This window comes from Leptodactylus fuscus, chromosome 1 (genome assembly GCF_031893055.1).
Source record: "Leptodactylus fuscus isolate aLepFus1 chromosome 1, aLepFus1.hap2, whole genome shotgun sequence".
In the NCBI taxonomy this organism is placed as follows: domain Eukaryota; kingdom Metazoa; phylum Chordata; class Amphibia; order Anura; family Leptodactylidae; genus Leptodactylus; species Leptodactylus fuscus.
In genome coordinates this window covers 369,364,884-369,386,782 of record NC_134265.1, presented here as the reverse complement: position 1 = coordinate 369,386,782, position 21,899 = coordinate 369,364,884, and the positions used below count along the sequence as shown (strand labels likewise).

The following is a 21,899-nucleotide window of genomic DNA, read 5'->3' as shown; positions in this document are numbered from 1 at the left end:
GTTCCAAAAGTGTACAAAAAGAAGTGAAAACAGATAAATAAGTGGTAACGTGCCATCAAGGCCCGGTTCACCGCCGGATCTATAAAAATTCTCCCGCTCTGGTAAACCAGGCATAGGGAGTGGGTGCTCAAAAAGGTGTGAACTTGTGCCACGCAATGTGCCGAAAACCAGTGGGTTTCCCACGCCAAGTCGTCTAAGGCACCCCGGGGTCCACTCTGCCCCTCAAGGCACAACACAAGAGGCTTTCGAGCGCTCCCCGACCCCCAGCCAAAAAACACTGGCACCAAAGCACCAGGTGGTCATGTTGCCAGCGTCTGCAGCGTTCTGTCAGTTCCCTACAGTGGCCGGAGCCAAAACCACTGGCGGAACCGATTACTGACTGCGTCCCCCGGCAACATGCCCAAAGCGGTTCTCTCATTCCCATCTCCACAGGGTTCGGTCTACTCCCGCCAGGGCGTTTCCAGTCCACCCCAGCGGTTTCACCTACTTCCTGCTTCTGATAAGGACATATACTACACTCGATCTTAGCCAAAAGGCCGAGAAGCGATGCACAGTCGCTCTACTGCAAGGGAACATGGGAAAAATATGCAAATCTGTCTCCCAAGATGTGAACAGGGAGACAGCGCCTCTGTTATGCTGCCCTCTATGGGAAGCACCCTGAACATCATGCCCGACTTTCCCAGAAGCCTTTGCTGCATAATGTGGGGTTACAACCAAATCAATTTCTCAGCTACGGACGGCGCCGTTTCTGTCTGGTTGGACCTCGTCAGCGCAGCCTAGAGAGAACTGATGCCGTCTATAGCTGAGAAATTGATTTGCTTATAACCCCGCATTATGCAGCAAAGGCTTCTGGGAAAGTCGGGCATGATGTTCAGGGTGCTTCCCATAGAGGGCAGCATAACAGAGGCGCTGTCTCCCTGTTTACATCTTGGGAGACAGATTTGCATATTCTTCCCATGTTTCTACAAATTCAAGTCACAGCAAGAGAAAATAAGAGTGCTGGTAGAACTGCCCACAGGGAGGCAACAGGACAGCGATGGCCAACACATGGATCATGTCGTCTTCTTTATTCTACCGCTTAAGAATTCAAGAAAATAATTAAACTTGTGACCAAACCCCTGTGAACGTAAATCTGGTGTCAACTGTAGTCACAAGTGCGGAGAGCGCGGGGCATGGACAGTATATACAGCCGAACGGTGCGGGCCAAAGCAGAGGAAGTCACAGATGAAAAGAAGAGGAAGAGCCGAGGAAGCAGTAAGGGAACAGAGCGCTATATATACATACTGAGACGTGATCTCATAATGTGTCCTGTTACATAGGACTGCCGGTGACATCTACTACATTACCTGTATATAGAGAGTTATCACTGTGTTATCTGTGGTGTTACATAGGACTGCCGGTGACATCTACTACATTACCTGTATATAGAGAGTTATCACTGTGTTATCTGTGGTGTTACATAGGACTGCCGGTGACACCTACTACATTACATAGGACTGCCGGTGGCATCTACTACATTACCTGTATATAGAGAGTTATCACTGTGTTATCTGTGGTGTTACATAGGACTGCCGGTGACATCTACTACATTACCTGTATATAGAGAGTTATCACTGTGTTATCTGTGGTGTTACATAGGACTGCCGGTGACATCTACTACATTACCTGTATATAGAGAGTTATCGCTGTGTTATCTGTAGTATTACATAGGACTGCCGGTGACATCTACTACATTACCTGTATATAGAGAGTTATCACTGTGTTGTCTGTGGTGTTACATAGGACTGCCGGTGACATCTACTACATTACCTGTATATAGAGAGTTATCACTGTGTTATCTGTAGTGTTACATAGGACTGCCGGTGACATCTACTACATTACCTGTATATAGAGAGTTATCACTGTGTTATCTGTGGTGTTACATAGGACTGCCGGTGACATCTACTACATTACCTGTATATAGAGAGTTATCACTGTGTTGTCTGTGGTGTTACATAGGACTGCCGGTGACATCTACTACATTACCTGTATATAGAGAGTTATCACTGTGTTATCTGTGGTGTTACATAGGACTGCCGGTGACACCTACTACATTACATAGGACTGCCGGTGGCATCTACTACATTACCTGTATATAGAGAGTTATCACTGTGTTATCTGTGGTGTTACATAGGACTGCCGGTGACATCTACTACATTACCTGTATATAGAGAGTTATCACTGTGTTATCTGTGGTGTTACATAGGACTGCCGGTGACATCTACTACATTACCTGTATATAGAGAGTTATCGCTGTGTTATCTGTGGTGTTACATAGGACTGCCGGTGACATCTACTACATTACCTGTATATAGAGAGTTATCACTGTGTTATCTGTGGTGTTACATAGGACTGCCGGTGACATCTACTACATTACCTGTATATAGAGAGTTATCACTGTGTTATCTGTGGTGTTACATAGGACTGCCGGTGACATCTACTACATTACCTGTACTCAGAGAGTTATCGCTGTGTTATCTGTGGTGTTACATAGGACTGCCGGTGACATCTACTACATTACCTGTATATAGAGAGTTATCACTGTGTTATCTGTGGTGTTACATAGGACTGCCGGTGACATCTACTACATTACCTGTATATAGACGGTTATCACTGTGTTATCTGTGGTGTTACATAGGACTGACGGTGACATCTACTACATTACCTGTATATAGAGAGTTATCACTGTGTTATCTGTAGTGTTACATAGGACTGCCGGTGACACCTACTACATTACCTGTACTCAGAGAGTTATCACTGTGTTATCTGTGGTGTTACATGGGACTGCCGGTGACATCTACTACATTACCTGTATATAGAGAGTTATCACTGTGTTATCTGTAGTGTTACATAGGACTGCCGGTGACATCTACTACATTACCTGTATATAGAGAGTTATCACTGTGTTATCTGTGGTGTTACATAGGACTGCCGGTGACATCTACTACATTATCTGTGTATAGAGAGTTATCACTGTGTTATCTGTGGTGTTACATAGGACTGCCGGTGACATCTACTACATTACCTGTATATAGAGAGTTATCACTGTGTTATCTGTGGTGTTACATAGGACTGCCGGTGGCATCTACTACATTACCTGTATATAGAGAGTTATCACTGTGTTATCTGTGGTGTTACATAGGACTGCCGGTGACATCTACTACATTACCTGTATATAGAGAGTTATCACTGTGTTATCTGTGGTGTTACATAGGACTGCCGGTGACATCTACTACATTACTGTATATAGAGAGTTATCACTGTGTTATCTGTAGTGTTACATAGGACTGCCGGTGACATCTACTACATTACCTGTATATAGAGAGATATCACTGTGTTACCTGTAGTGTTACATAGGACTGCCGGTGACATCTACTATATTACCTGTATATAGAGAGTTATCACTGTGTTATCTGTGGTGTTACATAGGACTGCCGGTGACATCTACTACATTACCTGTATATAGAGAGTTATCACTGTGTTATCTGTGGTGTTACATAGGACTGCCGGTGACATCTCATCTGCGGGGGCATCTCATCTGCAGCATGCATCTTAACCAAATTGCATCTTAACCGAAGTGCAGATTAACCAAAGTGCACTTATACATGGCATGACTATGACCTTCATTCTTCCTCTCTTCATACAGGTATATAATCTGCTATTGAACCCACCTCTGCTTGCTGTCTGAATTCTCCCTTCGATCATCTGCTGTAATATTCAATGGTATATAATCCTGTATTTCACCTCTGCCTGATTACTGAACTATATCCTAGCATTTCATCCAGGCTGTATATTTTTTGCACTTCCATGTCTTCTTATCTGCACTAGTGTCAGTCTTTTGATCTTCACTGATTTTATTGGTGTTTCTGGCCAAGTGTTTACTTGGATCCACACTGCCAGTCTCCTCATGTGTCACAGTTTGTAGATTAATTAGTTAACGACTTAAATTAGTGCTAGTCTGAAGCTGTGCTTTCCTATATAAGTAGATATAGCTTATGGGGTGCATCTCATATGCGGGGGCATCTCATCTGCAGCATGCATCTTAACCAAATTGCATCTTAACGGAAGTGCAGATTAACCAAAGTGCACTTATACATGGCACTTAAACAGGGCACGGAACAGGCTAACCATGGCAGAACACCAGGTAAATTTCAACCTAAAACAACAAGTTTTACCACATGGTATCCTGTAGCTGCACTGTCTCTTACTATCTTAGCCATTGTCTTCCTGCAGACCTCTCCTCCATCTCTACCACCAGTACACACCATCCATATCAGTCCCTCTTTTCTTCCTTCTCCCATGTACAGCTCTCACACACTTTTCACACTCTTTAATCATCCCTTTATTTCTTTTAGCAGTGACACCAAACATAAGCGCCCACATAAATCCCTGAACCCCCTTCTGTCTCTGTCCATGTTACTCCTCCTCGCTGCTGGGGACATCTCTCCTAACCCCGGCCCTCCTTCCTTCACTAACTCTTCTCCCTGCACACATAGAAGGCCTACAAACCTCATCAGTATTTACCGTGTTCCTTCCCCTCATCTCTCCCCTGTCTCCTTTAACTGCTCTCTCTGGAACGCCCGCTCAGTATGTAACAAACTAGAATATATTAATGACTTATTCCTTAGTAAATCCCTCAGCCTGCTCGCCCTTACTGAGACTTGGATCCAGCAGGCAGACACTGCCTCCCCTGCTGCTCTGTGTCATGGTGGCCTACAATTCGCACACACCTCTAGGCCTGATAATAGGCAGGGTGGTGGGGTAGGATTACTGCTGTCACCGCAGTGCATTTTTCAGTCCATTCCCCCGGTCCCCTCACTCACATTCTCCTCATTTGAAGTCCATGCTATCAGACTTTTCCGCCCACTCTCCTTACGTGTAGCTGTGATCTACCGCCCACCTGGCTCACCCTACCAATTTTTGGACCACTTTGCTTCTTGGCTTCCCCACTTTTTATCCAGTGACATTCCTACCCTCATCATGGGTGACTTTAACATCCCTATTGCCCCGCTCACTCCCCGGCTGCCTCACAGTTTCTCTCATTAACCACTTCTCTTGGTCTCTCACAATGTTCTTCTTCCGCCACACATATAGACGGTAACACGATTGATCTAGTCTTCCATCGACTCCTCACAGTCTCTAAATTTTCTAACTCTTCTCTGCCGCTTTCTGACCACAATCTTCTATCTCTCACCATCAGTGCTCTCTCCCCTTCACAAGACGCCCCTACCCATCACACATATAGGAACTTGCGTGCTATTGACACCCAGCACCTCTCAGATACTCTACAGTCCTCCCTGTCCCCTATCTCTTCAATCTCCTGTCCCAATCTGGCCACCAGTCACTATAATGATACCCTCAAAAATGCATTGGATGAGGTTGCTCCCCCCTCCACTCGTAAAGTCCCACATAGGAGGCAGCAGCCCTGGCACACGCCACAGACACGATTTCTTCAGCGCTGCTCTAGGTGTGCCGAACGTCTATGGAGAAAATCACGCTCACCTGCAGATTTCCTCCACTTCAAGTTCATGCTTAAAACATATAGTTCTGCCCTTTACCTTGCCAAACAAGACTATTTCACCGCCCTCATCTCTTCTCTCTCCAGCAACCCTAAAAGGCTTTTTGAAACCTTTCACTCCTTACTCACACCCAAGGTGCAGACGCCATTCACAGACCTTAGTGCTGATGACCTGGCCATGTATTTCCATGATAAAATTGATAAGATCCGTCAGGAAATTACTGCCCAAGCCCCAGGTGGCATTGACTCCCACACCTACGATAGTACTGATCCCCTCACCAGCCGCACTTTAGACTGTCCATTCTCATCTTTTGAACCTGTCACAGAAGAGGAAGTTTCCCAGCTACTTTCTTCATCTCGCCCCACAACCTGCAGTAGTGACCCCTTCCCCTCACACCTTCTCCAATCTCTGTCCCCTGCTGTCACTACTTACCTTACTAAAATATTTAACCTCTCTCTCTTCTGGAATCTTCCCATCCTCCTTCAAGCATGCTGTTATAATCCCGCTACTGAAAAAACCCTCCCTGGACCCATCCTGTGCTGCTAACTATCGACCCGTCTCTAACCTCCCCTTCATCTCTAAACTTTTGGAACGCCTGGTCTATTCTCGTTTAATCCGCTATCTCTCTGCTAACTCTCTGCTTGACCCCTTACAATCTGGTTTCCGCGCTCTGCACTCTACTGAAACGGCTCTCACAAAAGTCTCTAATGATCTACTAAAGGCTAAATCCAATGGTGACTTCTCTCTTCTTATTCTTCTGGACCTCTCTGCAGCTTTTGACACTGTTGACCATCAACTTCTCCTCACTATGCTCCGCTCAGTTGGCCTCAATGACACTGCGCTCTCCTGGTTCTCCTCTTATCTCTCAGACCGCACTTTCAGTCTATCATTTGCGGGCTCTGTTTCCTCCCCTCTTTCCCTTGCTGTTGGGGTTCCTCAGGGCTCGGTCCTCGGCCCCCTGCTCTTTTCTCTCTACACAGCCCCCATTGGACAAACCATCGCCAGATTTGGCTTCAGGTACCATCTTTATGCTGATGACACCCAATTATACACATCTTCCCGTGACATCACCCCTGCACTCATACAGAACACTGGCAACTGTCTCTCTGCTGTCTCTAATATCATGTCCTCGCTCTATCTGACACTGAATCTCTCTAAGACTGAACTACTACTGTTTCCACCATCTAACAGATCTGTCCCTGATATATCCATTGCAGTCTCAGGCCTTACTATAACTCCTAGGCAGCATGCCCGCTGCCTTGGGGTCATATTTGACGCAGACCTTTCCTTCACCCCTCATATTGAATCACTCGCACGTTCATGTCACCTCCACCTCAAAAACATCTCCAGAATACGCCCTTTCCTTACCAGAGATACACTAAAGACACTTATTGTCTCTCTGATTCATTCTCGCCTTGACTACTGTAATTCCTTACTAATCGGTCTTCCCCTCACTAAACTCTCCCCTCTACAATCTATTCTGAATGCAGCGGCCAGGCTCATCTATCAGGCTAGACGCTACAGCGATGCCTCCGGTCTGTGCCAGTCGCTACATTGGCTGCCTATTCATTATAGAATAAAATATAAAGTTATTACTCTCATCCACAAGGCTCTCCATAATGCCGCACCTCCATACATTTCTTCCCTCATCTCTGTCTACCGCCCAACCCGTGCTCTCCGCTCACTCAATGACCTAACACTTCCATCCTCTATCATCAGAACCTCCCCCGCTCGTATACAAGACTTCTCCCAAGCTGCACCACTTCTCTGGAATGCTCTACCCCGGACAATCAGATTAACTCCCAACTTCTACAGTTTCAAACGCAAACTAAAGACGCATCTTTTCAGACAAGCCTATCACAATTCCTAATGCACAAAATTGTCTGAACACTGTATAAGCAATGCCGCCCCTGCTACCTCCTGTGTCACCCCCTCTACCTCATAGATTGTAAGCTCTTTTGAGCAGGGCCCTCAGTCCCATTGTGTGAAATGACGTTCTTTGTTATGTATGTCTGTATCTGAACCCTATAAATTGTACAGCGCTGCGGAGTATGTTGGCGCTATATAAATAAAATGTATTATTATTATTATTATTACATCTACTACATTATCTGTATATAGAGAGTTATCACTGTGTTATCTGTAGTGTTACATAGGACTGCCGGTGACATCTACTACATTACCTGTATATAGAGAGTTATCACTGTGTTATCTGTGGTGTTACATAGGACTGCCGGTGACAGCTACTACATTACCTGTATATAGAGAGTTATCACTGTGTTATCTGTAGTGTTACATAGGACTGCCGGTGACATCTACTACATTACCTGTATATAGAGAGTTATCACTGTGTTATCTGTGGTGTTACATAGGACTGCCGGTGACAGCTACTACATTACCTGTATATAGAGAGTTATCACTGTGTTATCTGTAGTGTTACATAGGACTGCCGGTGACATCTACTACATTACCTGTATATAGAGAGTTATCACTGTGTTATCTGTGGTGTTACATAGGACTGCCGGTGACAGCTACTACATTACCTGTATATAGAGAGTTATCACTGTGTTATCTGTAGTGTTACATAGGACTGCCGGTGACATCTACTACATTACCTGTATATAGAGAGTTATCACTGTGTTATCTGTGGTGTTACATAGGACTGCCGGTGACATCTACTACATTACCTGTATATAGAGTTATCACTGTGTTATCTGTGGTGTTACATAGGACTGCCGGTGACATCTACTACATTACCCGTATATAGAGAGTTATCACTGTGTTATCTGTGGTGTTACATAGGACTGCCGGTGACATCTACTACATTACCTGTATATAGAGAGTTATCACTGTGTTATCTGTGTGTTACATAGGACTGCCGGTGACATCTACTACATTACCTGTATATAGAGAGTTATCACTGTGTTATCTGTGTGTTACATAGGACTGCCGGTGACATCTACTACATTATCTGTATATAGAGAGTTATCACTGTGTTATCTGTAGTGTTACATAGGACTGCCGGTGGCATCTACTACATTACCTGTATATAGAGAGTTATCACTGTATTATCTGTGGTGTTACATAGGACTGCCGGTGACATCTACTACATTACCCGTATATAGAGAGTTATCACTGTGTTATCTGTGGTGTTACATAGGACTGCCGGTGACATCTACTACATTACCTGTATATAGAGAGTTATCACTGTGTTATCTGTGGTGTTACATAGGACTGCCGGTGACATCTACTACATTACCTGTATATAGAGAGTTATCACTGTGTTATCTGTGGTGTTACATAGGACTGCCGGTGACATCTACTACATTACCTGTACTCAGAGAGTTATCACTGTGTTATCTGTGGTGTTACATAGGACTGCCGGTGACATCTACTACATTACCTGTATATAGAGAGTTATCACTGTGTTATCTGTGGTGTTACATAGGACTGCCGGTGACATCTACTACATTACCTGTATATAGAGAGTTATCACTGTGTTATCTGTAGTGTTACATAGGACTGCCGGTGACATCTACTACATTACCTGTATATAGAGAGTTATCACTGTGTTATCTGTAGTGTTACATAGGACTGCCGGTGACATCTACTACATTACCTGTATATAGAGAGTTATCACTGAGTTATCTGTGGTGTTACATAGGACTGCCGGTGACATCTACTACATTACCTGTACTCAGAGAGTTATCACTGTGTTATGTGTTGTGTTACATAGGACTGCCGGTGACATCTACTACATTACCTGTATATAGAGAGTTATCACTGTGTTATCTGTGGTGTTACATAGGACTGCCGGTGACATCTACTACATTACCTGTATATAGAGAGTTATCACTGTGTTATCTGTGGTGTTACATAGGACTGCCGGTGACATCTACTACATTACCTGTATATAGAGAGTTATCACTGTGTTATCTGTGTGTTACATGGGACTGCCGGTGACATCTACTACATTACCTGTATATAGAGAGTTATCACTGTGTTATCTGTGGTGTTACATAGGACTGCCGGTGATATCTACTACATTACCTGTATATAGAAAGGTATCACTGTGTTATCTGTGGTGTTACATAGGACTGCCGGTGATATCTACTACATTACCTGTACTCAGAGAGTTATCACTGTGTTATCTGTGGTGTTACATAGGACTGCCGGTGACATCTACTACATTACCTGTATATAGAGAGTTATCACTGTGTTATCTGTGGTGTTACATAGGACTGCCGGTGACATCTACTACATTACCTGTACTCAGAGAGTTATCACTGTGTTATCTGTGCTGTTACATGGGACTGCCGGTGACATCTACTACATTACCTGTATATAGAGAGTTATCACTGTGTTATCTGTGGTGTTACATAGGACTGCTGGTGACATCTACTACATTACCTGTATATAGAGAGTTATCACTGTGTTATCTGTGGTGTTACATAGGACTGCCGGTGACAGCTACTACATTACCTGTATATAGAGAGTTATCACTGTGTTATCTGTGGTGTTACATAGGACTGCCGGTGACATCTACTACATTACCTGTATATAGAGAGTTATCACCGTGTTATCTGTGTGTTACATAGGACTGCCGGTGACATCTACTACATTACCTGTATATAGAGAGTTATCACTGTGTTATCTGTGGTGTTACATAGGACTGCCGGTGACATCTACTACATTACCTGTATATAGAGAGTTATCACTGTGTTATCTGTAGTGTTACATAGGACTGCCGGTGACATCTACTACATTACCTGTATATAGAGAGTTATCACTGTGTTATCTGTAGTGTTACATAGGACTGCCGGTGACATCTCCTACATCAGTGCATATTGGGCAGAGTGCAGTTGTAGCAGTGCTGAGTGTGCGCCGCCGCGTGTAGTGTTTCCTCCCTGGGGTCCTGCTCCGGCCTCCTCCTCCTACATCTGGGCCGGCCGTCTCTTGTAGGGCAGAGCTGGGAGTGACTGCTCAGAGGAAACAAGTCTGGGGCTGCGGAGCGCGGACGGCTGAGGAATGATCTGCACTTTACAGAGGAAAGAAAACTTTCTCCACATCAATCAATAAACCCAAGAACGTAAAGTCACCGCCGCCATCCATCGGTGCGCCGCACACACAGGTACGTGTTCAGACTTGTAATATGGGCGCATTACCCGTCACACACACACTGCGGTAACTTATGGCCGGCGGCTGTGGAAGGGGCTAACACATTTATATTATACGGTATTACGTATCGCAGCGTCATACACAACAACACACACAATTATGTACAAATGTACCGTAACCAGAGTCCATCGCACCCACAAACATACTCCATAGCCACAGACTGAGCCGATATTACCGCGCAGTGACTATACAGTGAGGGCAATAAGATTAGTATATAACGGTGCAGATATATGGCCATTTATAACACTGGTGTCTTCTTATGTGAAAGAAAAGACATTGAGCTCCAGGGCCCAGGTGTAAATACCCCACTGCACTGCCAGTGTAATGGCCGACACACAAAACTGCTCTGTATACACTGGATAGGGGCAATGTAAGATGGAGAGCAACAAGTAGATAAGGAAGATATTGACATGAAGATGTCAAACAGCTAATGCGGAGTAGAGCAACGTGTGACTGATAATATCCCTGGTGATGTGGAGGTGTGCAATGTGACTGATAATATCCCTGGTGACGTGGAGGTGTGCAGTGTGACTGATAATATCCCTGGTGATGTGGAGGTGTGCAGTGTGACTGGTACTATCCCTGGTGATGTGGAGGTGTGCAGTGTGACTGATAGTATCCCTGGTGATGTGGAGGTGTGCAGTGTGACTGATAATATCCCTGGTGATGTGGAGGTGTGCAGTGTGACTGATAATATCCCTGGTGATGTGGAGGTGTGCAGTGTGACTGGTACTATCCCTGGTGATGTGGAGGTGTGCAGTGTGACTGGTACTATCCCTGGTGATGTGGAGGTGTGCAGTGTGACTGGTACTATCCCTGGTGATGTGGAGGTGTGCAGTGTGACTGGTACTATCCCTGGTGATGTGGAGGTGTGCAGTGTGACTGATAATATCCCTGGTGATGTGGAGGTGTGCAGTGTGACTGATAGTATCCCTGGTGATGTGCAGGTGTGCAGTGTGACTGATAATATCCCTGGTGATGTGCAGGTGTGCAGTGTGACTGATAGTATCCCTGGTGATGTGCAGGTGTGCAGTGTGACTGATAATATCCCTGGTGATGTGCAGGTGTGCAGTGTGACTGATAGTATCCCTGGTGATGTGGAGGTGTGCAGTGTGACTGATAATATCCCTGGTGATGTGGAGGTGTGCAGTGTGACTGATAGTATCCCTGGTGATGTGGAGGTGTGCAGTGTGACTGGTAATATCCCTGGTGATGTGGAGGTGTGCAGTGTGACTGATAATATCCCTGGTGATGTGCAGGTGTGCAGTGTGACTGATAATATCCCTGGTGATGTGGAGGTGTGCAGTGTGACTGATAATATCCCTGGTGATGTGGAGGTGTGCAGTGTGACTGATAATATCCCTGGTGATGTGGAGGTGTGCAGTGTGACTGATAATATCCCTGGTGATGTGCAGGTGTGCAGTGTGACTGATAGTATCCCTGGTGATGTGGAGGTGTGCAGTGTGACTGATAGTATCCCTGGTGATGTGGAGGTGTGCAGTGTGACTGATAGTATCCCTGGTGATGTGGAGGTGTGCAGTGTGACTGATAGTATCCCTGGTGATGTGGAGGTGTGCAGTGTGACTGGTAATATCCCTGGTGATGTGGAGGTGTGCAGTGTGACTGGTAATATCCCTGGTGATGTGGAGGTGTGCAGTGTGACTGATAGTATCCCTGGTGATGTGGAGGTGTGCAGTGTGACTGGTAATATCCCTGGTGATGTGGAGGTGTGCAGTGTGACTGGTAATATCCCTGGTGATGTGGAGGTGTGCAGTGTGACTGGTAATATCCCTGGTGATGTGGAGGTGTGCAGTGTGACTGATAGTATCCCTGGTGATGTGGAGGTGTGCAGTGTGACTGATAATATATCTGGTGATGTGGAGGTGTGCAGTGTGACTGGTAATATCCCTGGTGATGTGGAGGTGTGCAGTGTGACTGGTAATATCCCTGGTGATGTGGAGGTGTGCAGTGTGACTGGTAATATCCCTGGTGATGTGGAGGTGTGCAGTGTGACTGATAATATCCCTGGTGATGTGGAGGTGTGCAGTGTGACTGATAATATCCCTGGTGATGTGGAGGTGTGCAGTGTGACTGATAATATCCCTGGTGATGTGGAGGTGTGCAGTGTGACTGATAGTATCCCTGGTGATGTGGAGGTGTGCAGTGTGACTGGTACTATCCCTGGTGATGTGGAGGTGTGCAGTGTGACTGGTACTATCCCTGGTGATGTGGAGGTGTGCAGTGTGACTGATAATATCCCTGGTGATGTGGAGGTGTGCAGTGTGACTGATAGTATCCCTGGTGATGTGCAGGTGTGCAGTGTGACTGATAATATCCCTGGTGATGTGCAGGTGTGCAGTGTGACTGATAGTATCCCTGGTGATGTGCAGGTGTGCAGTGTGACTGATAATATCCCTGGTGATGTGCAGGTGTGCAGTGTGACTGATAGTATCCCTGGTGATGTGGAGGTGTGCAGTGTGACTGATAATATCCCTGGTGATGTGGAGGTGTGCAGTGTGACTGATAGTATCCCTGGTGATGTGGAGGTGTGCAGTGTGACTGGTAAAATCCCTGGTGATGTGGAGGTGTGCAGTGTGACTGATAATATCCCTGGTGATGTGGAGGTGTGCAGTGTGACTGATAATATCCCTGGTGATGTGCAGGTGTGCAGTGTGACTGATAATATCCCTGGTGATGTGGAGGTGTGCAGTGTGACTGATAATATCCCTGGTGATGTGGAGGTGTGCAGTGTGACTGATAGTATCCCTGGTGATGTGGAGGTGTGCAGTGTGACTGATAGTATCCCTGGTGATGTGGAGGTGTGCAGTGTGACTGATAGTATCCCTGGTGATGTGGAGGTGTGCAGTGTGACTGATAGTATCCCTGGTGATGTGGAGGTGTGCAGTGTGACTGATAGTATCCCTGGTGATGTGGAGGTGTGCAGTGTGACTGGTAATATCCCTGGTGATGTGGAGGTGTGCAGTGTGACTGATAATATCCCTGGTGATGTGGAGGTGTGCAGTGTGACTGATAATATCCCTGGTGATGTGGAGGTGTGCAGTGTGACTGATAGTATCCCTGGTGATGTGGAGGTGTGCAGTGTGACTGATAGTATCCCTGGTGATGTGGAGGTGTGCAGTGTGACTGGTAATATCCCTGGTGATGTGGAGGTGTGCAGTGTGACTGGTAATATCCCTGGTGATGTGGAGGTGTGCAGTGTGACTGGTAATATCCCTGGTGATGTGGAGGTGTGCAGTGTGACTGATAATATATCTGGTGATGTGGAGGTGTGCAGTGTGACTGGTAATATCCCTGGTGATGTGGAGGTGTGCAGTGTGACTGGTAATATCCCTGGTGATGTGGAGGTGTGCAGTGTGACTGATAGTATCCTGGTGATGTGGAGGTGTGCAGTGTGACTGATAGTATCCCTGGTGATGTGGAGGTGTGCAGTGTGACTGGTAATATCCCTGGTGATGTGGAGGTGTGCAGTGTGACTGGTAATATCCCTGGTGATGTGGAGGTGTGCAGTGTGACTGATAATATCCCTGGTGATGTGGAGGTGTGCAGTGTGACTGATAATATCCCTGGTGATGTGGAGGTGTGCAGTGTGACTGATAGTATCCCTGGTGATGTGGAGGTGTGCAGTGTGACTGATAGTATCCCTGGTGATGTGGAGGTGTGCAGTGTGACTGATAGTATCCCTGGTGATGTGGAGGTGTGCAGTGTGACTGGTAATATCCCTGGTGATGTGGAGGTGTGCAGTGTGACTGGTAGTATCCCTGGTGATGTGGAGGTGTGCAGTGTGACTGGTAGTATCCCTGGTGATGTGGAGGTGTGCAGTGTGACTGATAGTATCCTGGTGATGTGGAGGTGTGCAGTGTGACTGATAATATCCCTGGTGATGTGGAGGTGTGCAGTGTGACTGATAGTATCCCTGGTGATGTGGAGGTGTGCAGTGTGACTGATAATATCCCTGGTGATGTGGAGGTGTGCAGTGTGACTGATAATATCCCTGGTGATGTGGAGGTGTGCAGTGTGACTGATAGTATCCCTGGTGATGTGGAGGTGTGCAGTGTGACTGGTAATATCCCTGGTGATGTGGAGGTGTGCAGTGTGACTGGTAATATCCCTGGTGATGTGGAGGTGTGCAGTGTGACTGATAATATCCTGGTGATGTGGAGGTGTGCAGTGTGACTGATAGTATCCCTGGTGATGTGGAGGTGTGCAGTGTGACTGGTAATATCCCTGGTGATGTGGAGGTGTGCAATGTGACTGATAATATCCCTGGTGCATGGGACTGCATGTCTCTCTAGTGTAACCTCTGCTCTCCACAGCCTTAGCTCTCGTACACTGTACACAGCTCCTGTTCTCTATATGTGACCTGTCTAGTGCTGGTGACGTGCAGACCACCCAGTGACTCACTCACAGACCCTGTCAGGCTTCCTCCCAGCACCGCTCACATCCTAAAGCTCTTCTTCTTATACAGCTGGGGGGCGCAGACTACAGACCCCCCCAATATCAGGCTCCGCAGCAACCTATCAGCTGCACATGTGGGCGGAATTGTTGGTCCTCTTCGTTTAATGGTCACAGAAAGAACTGGAATCTGACACAAGTAATAACCAAACTCCATGCTGACCAGCCACAAAGCTTCTGGGACTATGTCCTATGGGCAGAGGAGACCTTTTGACAAGGCCCATCAGCTATATGGTCACAGACAGACACATGAAGACTGTCCCTGCTGTGACACATGGAGGAGACTCTGGTATGTCCTGGGGCTGCTTTGCTGCATCTGGCACAGGGGTCTTGTATCTGTGCAGGGTACAAGGAAATCTCAAGACTATGAAGGGATTCTAGAGAGAAATCTGCTGCCCAGTGTCAGAAAGCTTGGGCTCAGCCACAGGTCCTGGGTCGTGTAACAGGATAATGACCCAAAACACGAAGCTAAACCCCCCAAGAATGGCTGAGAGGAGAACACTGGACTATTCTGTGGTGGCTTCTATGGGCCCCGACCTAAATCCTATGGAAGGAGCTGAAACATGGCGTCTGGAGAAGGCCCCTTCACATCCGAGACAAGCGGAGCAGTTTGCTCATGAGGAGGCCAAATCCCTGCGGAGAGGGGCAGAAGTCTCAGTGACAGTTACAGGAATCGTCTGATCGCAGCGATCGCAGCCTCAAAAGGTCGTGCAACAAAATATTACGGGAACCGTCATCTCTGTCTGTCTTACATAGGACTGCCGGTGACATCTACTACCTTACCTGTGGTGTTACATGGGACTGCCGGTGACATCTACTACATTACCTGTAGTGTTACATGGGACTGCCGGTAACATCTACTACATTACCTGTGGAGTTACATGGGACTGCCAGTGACATCCACTACATTACCTGTGGTGTTACATAGGACTGCCGGTGACATCTACTACCTTACCTGTGGTGTTACATGGGACTGCCGGTGACATCTACTACATTACCTGTAGTGTTACATGGGACTGCCGGTAACATCTACTACATTACCTGTGGAGTTACATGGGTCTGCCGGTGACATCTACTACATTACCTGTGGAGTTACATGGGTCTGCCGGTGACATCTACTACATTACCTGTAGTCTTACATAGGACTGCCGGTGACATCTACTACATTACCTGTAGTGTTACATGGGACTGCCGGTAACATCTACTACATTACCTGTGGAGTTACATGGGACTGCCGGTGACATCTACTACATTACCTGTGGTGTTACATGGGTCTGCCGGTGACATCTACTACATTACCTGTGGTGTTACATGGGACTGCCGGTGACATCTACTACATTACCTGTGGAGTTACATGGGACTGCTGGTAACATCTACTACATTACCTGTAGTGTTACATGGGACTGCCGGTGACATCTACTACATTACCTGTGGTGTTACATGGGACTGCCGGTGACATCTACTACATTACCTGTGGTGTTACATAGGACTGCCGGTGACATCTACTACATTACCTGTGGTGTTACATGGGACTGCCGGTGACATCTACTACATTACCTGTGGAGTTACATGGGTCTGCCGGTGACATCTACTACATTACCTGTGGTGTTACATGGGACTGCCGGTGACATCTACTACATTACCTGTGGAGTTACATGGGACTGCCGGTGACATCTACTACATTACCTGTGGTGTTACATGGGACTGCCGGTGACATCTACTACATTACCTTTTGTGTTACATGGGACTGCCAGTGACATCTACTACATTACCCGTTGTGTTACATGGGACTGCCGGTGACATCTACTACATTACCCGTTGTGTTACATGGGACTGCTGGTGAAATCTACTACATTACCTGTGGTGTTACATGGGACTGCTGGTGACATCTATAGGGTAGTTTAGCCTCCCTGTGAGCTCTGTTGCTTCTGTATTAGTAGCACTCACATAATTTTGGGGCGCTCACACCATCTTACTCTGAGGGTTCATCACTATAATAACTTTATCTGTGTTTCTAGGACATGACGACATTACTGGACAGCCGGATGGGGACGCTGCAGATAGGTAAGTGTCACCTACCATGAGCCGTAATGTATAGATATATATATATAATTACAGGACATAATTTAGGCCCCGCCCCTGCTTATCCAAATCACACCTCTGCTTCCAGGCCACACCCACACATTATACATGTATATGGGGGGAGATCTGTCTACTACATGGGGGTCCAAGAACCCATAACCAAACTGCAGACCCCGCACCCCTTGTAGTGGAGGACTCCAGGCATCGCCATAATAAGTGTTCATTCCCCCATTACTGGGACACGGAGGGTGGAGGCCTCACATACACATACAATGCTTCTGGCCACTGCTGAGGACTTTCTGATGGGTGAGAGCGCCCCCTGTTATTCTAATTGATGTGTCTGTGTCCTTGACATCAGGGGCCCCGCACTCGGGGTGTGTCCCCCTTCCCATGTATATAATGGCACTTACATCTATAACATGTATATGGGATATATGGTACCAGATGGAAGATCTCACCCACCGCCCTGAGACGCTGCCAGAGGCGACAGTGGGGGAGGGGAAGTTTATTCTGGAGGCCACATAAGAAGATGGGAGCCAGGGAGAGTCCAGATAGCAGCCGGTGATAAGAGGAAACCTATAGGAAGGGATTTCCGTCTCCTCCATTCTCAGAGGATGTTTGGAGTAAAGAGGAATAAAACGACAACGCCCAACGTCCATGTACTGAGGGCTGGGACAGAGAACCGCGGCCTGCGGGGTCACAACAGGGGGGTCACCGAACTAAGGACAGGGTGGTGGACAGAGAGATGTGAGGTGGAATTCAGAAGTCACTAGGACTAGGACATGCAATCACTGTGTACATACATTACATTACTTATCCTGTATTATACTCCAGAGCTGCGCTCACTATTCTGCTGGTGCAATCACTGTGTACATACATTACATTACTTATCCTGTATTATACTCCAGAGCTGCGCTCACTATTCTGCTGGTGCAGTCACTGTGTACATACATTACATTACTTATCCTGTATTATACTCCAGAGCTGCGCTCACTATTTTGCTGGTACAGTCACTGTGTACATACATTACATTACTTATCCTGTATTATACTCCAGAGCTGCTCTCACTATTCTGCTGGTGCAGTCACTGTGTACATACATTACGTTACTTATCCTGTATTATACTCCAGAGCTGCCCTCACTATTCTGCTGGTGCAGTCACTGTGTACATACATTACATTACTTATCCTGTATTATACTCCAGAGCAGCGCTCACTATTCTGCTGGTACAGTCACTGTGTACATACATTACATTACTTATCCTGTATTATACTCCAGAGCTGTGCTCACTATTCTGCTGGTACAGTCACTGTGTACATACATTACATCACTTATCTTGTATTATACTCCAGAGCTGCGCTCACTATTCTGCTGGTGCAGTCACTGTGTACATACATTACATTACTTATCCTGTATTATACTCCAGAGCAGCGATCACTATTCTGCTGGTACAGTCACTGTGTACATACATTACATTACTTATCCTGTATTATACTCCAGAGCTGCACTCACTATTCTGCTGGTACAGTCACTGTGTGCATATACATTACATTACTTATCCTGTATTATACTCCAGAGCTGCACTCACTATTCTGCTGGTACAGTCACTGTGTACATACATTACATTACTTATCCTGTATTATACTCCAGAGCTGCACTCACTATTCTGCTGGTACAGTCACTGTGTACATACATTACATTACTTATCCTGTATTATACTCCAGAGCTGCGCTCACTATTCTGCTGGTGCAGTCACTGTGTACATACATTACATTACTTATCCTGTATTATACTCCGGAGCTGCGCTCACTATTCTGCTGGTACAGTCCCTGTGTACATACATTACATTACTTATCCTGTATTATACTCCAGAGCTGCACTCACTATTCTGCTGGTGCAGTCACTGTGTGCATATACATTACATTACTTATCCTGTATTATACTCCAGAGCTGCGCTCACTATTCTGCTGGTGCAGTCACTGTGTACATACATTACATTACTTATCCTGTATTATACTCCAGAGCTGCGCTCACTATTCTGCTGGTGCAGTCACTGTGTGCATATACATTACATTACTTATCCTGTATTATACTCCAGAGCTGCGCTCACTATTCTGCTGGTGCAGTCACTGTGTACATACATTACATTACTTATCCTGTATTATACTCCAGAGCTGCGCTCACTATTCTGCTGGTGCAGTCACTGTGTACATACATTACATTACTTATCCTGTATTATACTCCAGAGCTGCGCTCACTATTCTGCTGGTGCAGTCACTGTGTGCATATACATTACATTACTTATCCTGTATTATACTCCAGAGCTGCGCTCACTATTCTGCTGGTGCAGTCACTGTGTGCATACATTACTTATCCTGTATTATACTCCAGAGCTGCGCTCACTATTCTGCTGGTACAGTCACTGTGTACATACATTACTTCTCCTGTATTATACTCCAGAGCTGCGCTCACTATTCTGCTGGTGCAGTCACTGTGTGCATATACATTACATTACTTATCCTGTATTATACTCCAGAGCTGCACTCACTATTCTGCTGGTACAGTCACTGTGTACATACATTACATTACTTATCCTGTATTATACTCCAGAGCTGCGCTCACTATTCTGCTGGTACAGTCCCTGTGTACATACATTACATTACTTATCCTGTATTATACCCCAGAGCTGTGCTCACTATTCTGCTGGTACAGTCACTGTGTACATACATTACATTACTTATCCTGTATTATACCGCAGAGCTGCGCTCACTATTCTGCTGGTGCAGTCACTGTGTACATACATTACATTACTTATCCTGTATTATACCCCAGAGCTGCGTTCATTATTCTGCTGGTGCAGTCACTGTGTACATACATTACATTACTTATCCTGTATTATACTCCAGAGCTGCGCTCACTATTCTGCTGGTGCAGTCACTGTGTACATACATTACATTACTTATCCTGTATTATACTCCAGAGCAGCGCTCACTATTCTGCTGGTGCAGTCACTGTTTGCATATACATTACATTACTTATCCTGTATTATACTCCAGAGCTGCGCTCACTATTCTGCCGGTACAATCACTGTGTACATACATTACATTACTTATCCTGTACTATACTCCAGAGCAGCGCTCACTATTCTGCTGGTGCAGTCACTGTGTGCATATACATTACATTACTTATCCTGTATTATACTCCAGAGCTGCACTCACTATTCTGCTGGTACAGTCACTGTGTACATACATTACATTACTTATCCTGTATTATACTCCGGAGCTGCGCTCACTATTCTGCTGGTACAGTCCCTGTGTACATACATTACATTACTTATCCTGTATTATACCCCAGAGCTGCGCTCACTATTCTGCTGGTACAGTCACTGTGTACATACATTACATTACTTATCCTGTATTATACTCCAGAGCTGCGCTCACTATTCTGCTGGTGCAGTCACTGTGTACATACATTACATTACTTATCCTGTATTATACTCCGGAGCTGCGCTCACTATTCTGCTGGTACAGTCCCTGTGTACATACATTACATTACTTATCCTGTATTATACCCCAGAGCTGCGCTCACTATTCTGCTGGTACAGTCACTGTGTACATACATTACATTACTTATCCTGTATTATACCGCAGAGCTGCGCTCACTATTCTGCTGGTGCAGTCACTGTGTACATACATTACATTACTTATCCTGTATTATACTCCAGAGCAGCGCTCACTATTCTGCTGGTGCAGTCACTGTGTACATACATTACATTACATATCCTGTATTATACTCCAGAGCTGCGCTCACTATTCTGCTGGTACAGTCACTGTGTACATACATTACATTACTTATCCTGTATTATACTCCAGAGCTGCGCTCACTATTCTGCCGGTACAGTCACTGTGTACATACATTACATTACTTATCCTGTATTATACTCCAGAGCAGCGCTCACTATTCTGCTGGTGCAGTCACTGTGTGCATATACATTACATTACTTATCCTGTATTATACTCCAGAGCTGCGCTCACTATTCTGCTGGTGCAGTCACTGTGTACATACATTACATTACTTATCCTGTATTATACTCCAGAGCTGCGCTCACTATTCTGCTGGTGCAGTCACTGTGTACATACATTACATTACTTATCCTGTATTATACTCCAGAGCTGCACTCACTATTCTGCTGGTGCAGTCACTGTGTACATACATTACATTACTTATCCTGTATTATACTCCAGAGCTGCACTCACTATTCTGCTGGTGCAGTCACTGTGTACATACATTACATTACTTATCCTGTATTATACTCCAGAGCTGCGCTCACTATTCTGCTGGTGCAGTCACTGTGTGCATATACATTACATTACTTATCCTGTATTATACTCCAGAGCTGCGCTCACTATTCTGCTGGTGCAGTCACTGTGTGCATATACATTACATTACTTATCCTGTATTATATCCCAGAGCTGCGCTCACTATTCTGCTGGTGCAGTCACTGTGTGCATATACATTACATTACTTATCCTGTATTATATCCCAGAGCTGCGCTCACTATTCTGCTGGTACAGTCACTGTGTACATACATTACATTACTTATCCTGT

The 21,899-nt window shown here is 45.8% G+C and overlaps 1 protein-coding gene and 1 pseudogene across 1 annotated transcript in view; one reads left to right on the top strand and one right to left on the bottom strand.

The window, feature by feature from the left end:
- Positions 1-428: 428 nt before the first annotated feature.
- LOC142190775 (U2 spliceosomal RNA) lies at positions 429-548 on the bottom strand (annotated as a pseudogene).
- A 10,012-nt stretch (positions 549-10,560) lies between these two features.
- LOC142188588 (heat shock 70 kDa protein 12B-like) overlaps positions 10,561-21,899 on the top strand; it is a 53,401-nt gene continuing 42,062 nt past the window's right edge. Inside the window, exons 1-2 of the mRNA XM_075261883.1 lie at positions 10,561-10,689; positions 17,228-17,273. Of these exons, the coding sequence (XP_075117984.1) occupies positions 17,231-17,273 (43 nt within the window). The 5' untranslated portion in view covers positions 10,561-10,689; positions 17,228-17,230. The remainder of the gene's footprint in view (positions 10,690-17,227; positions 17,274-21,899) is intronic.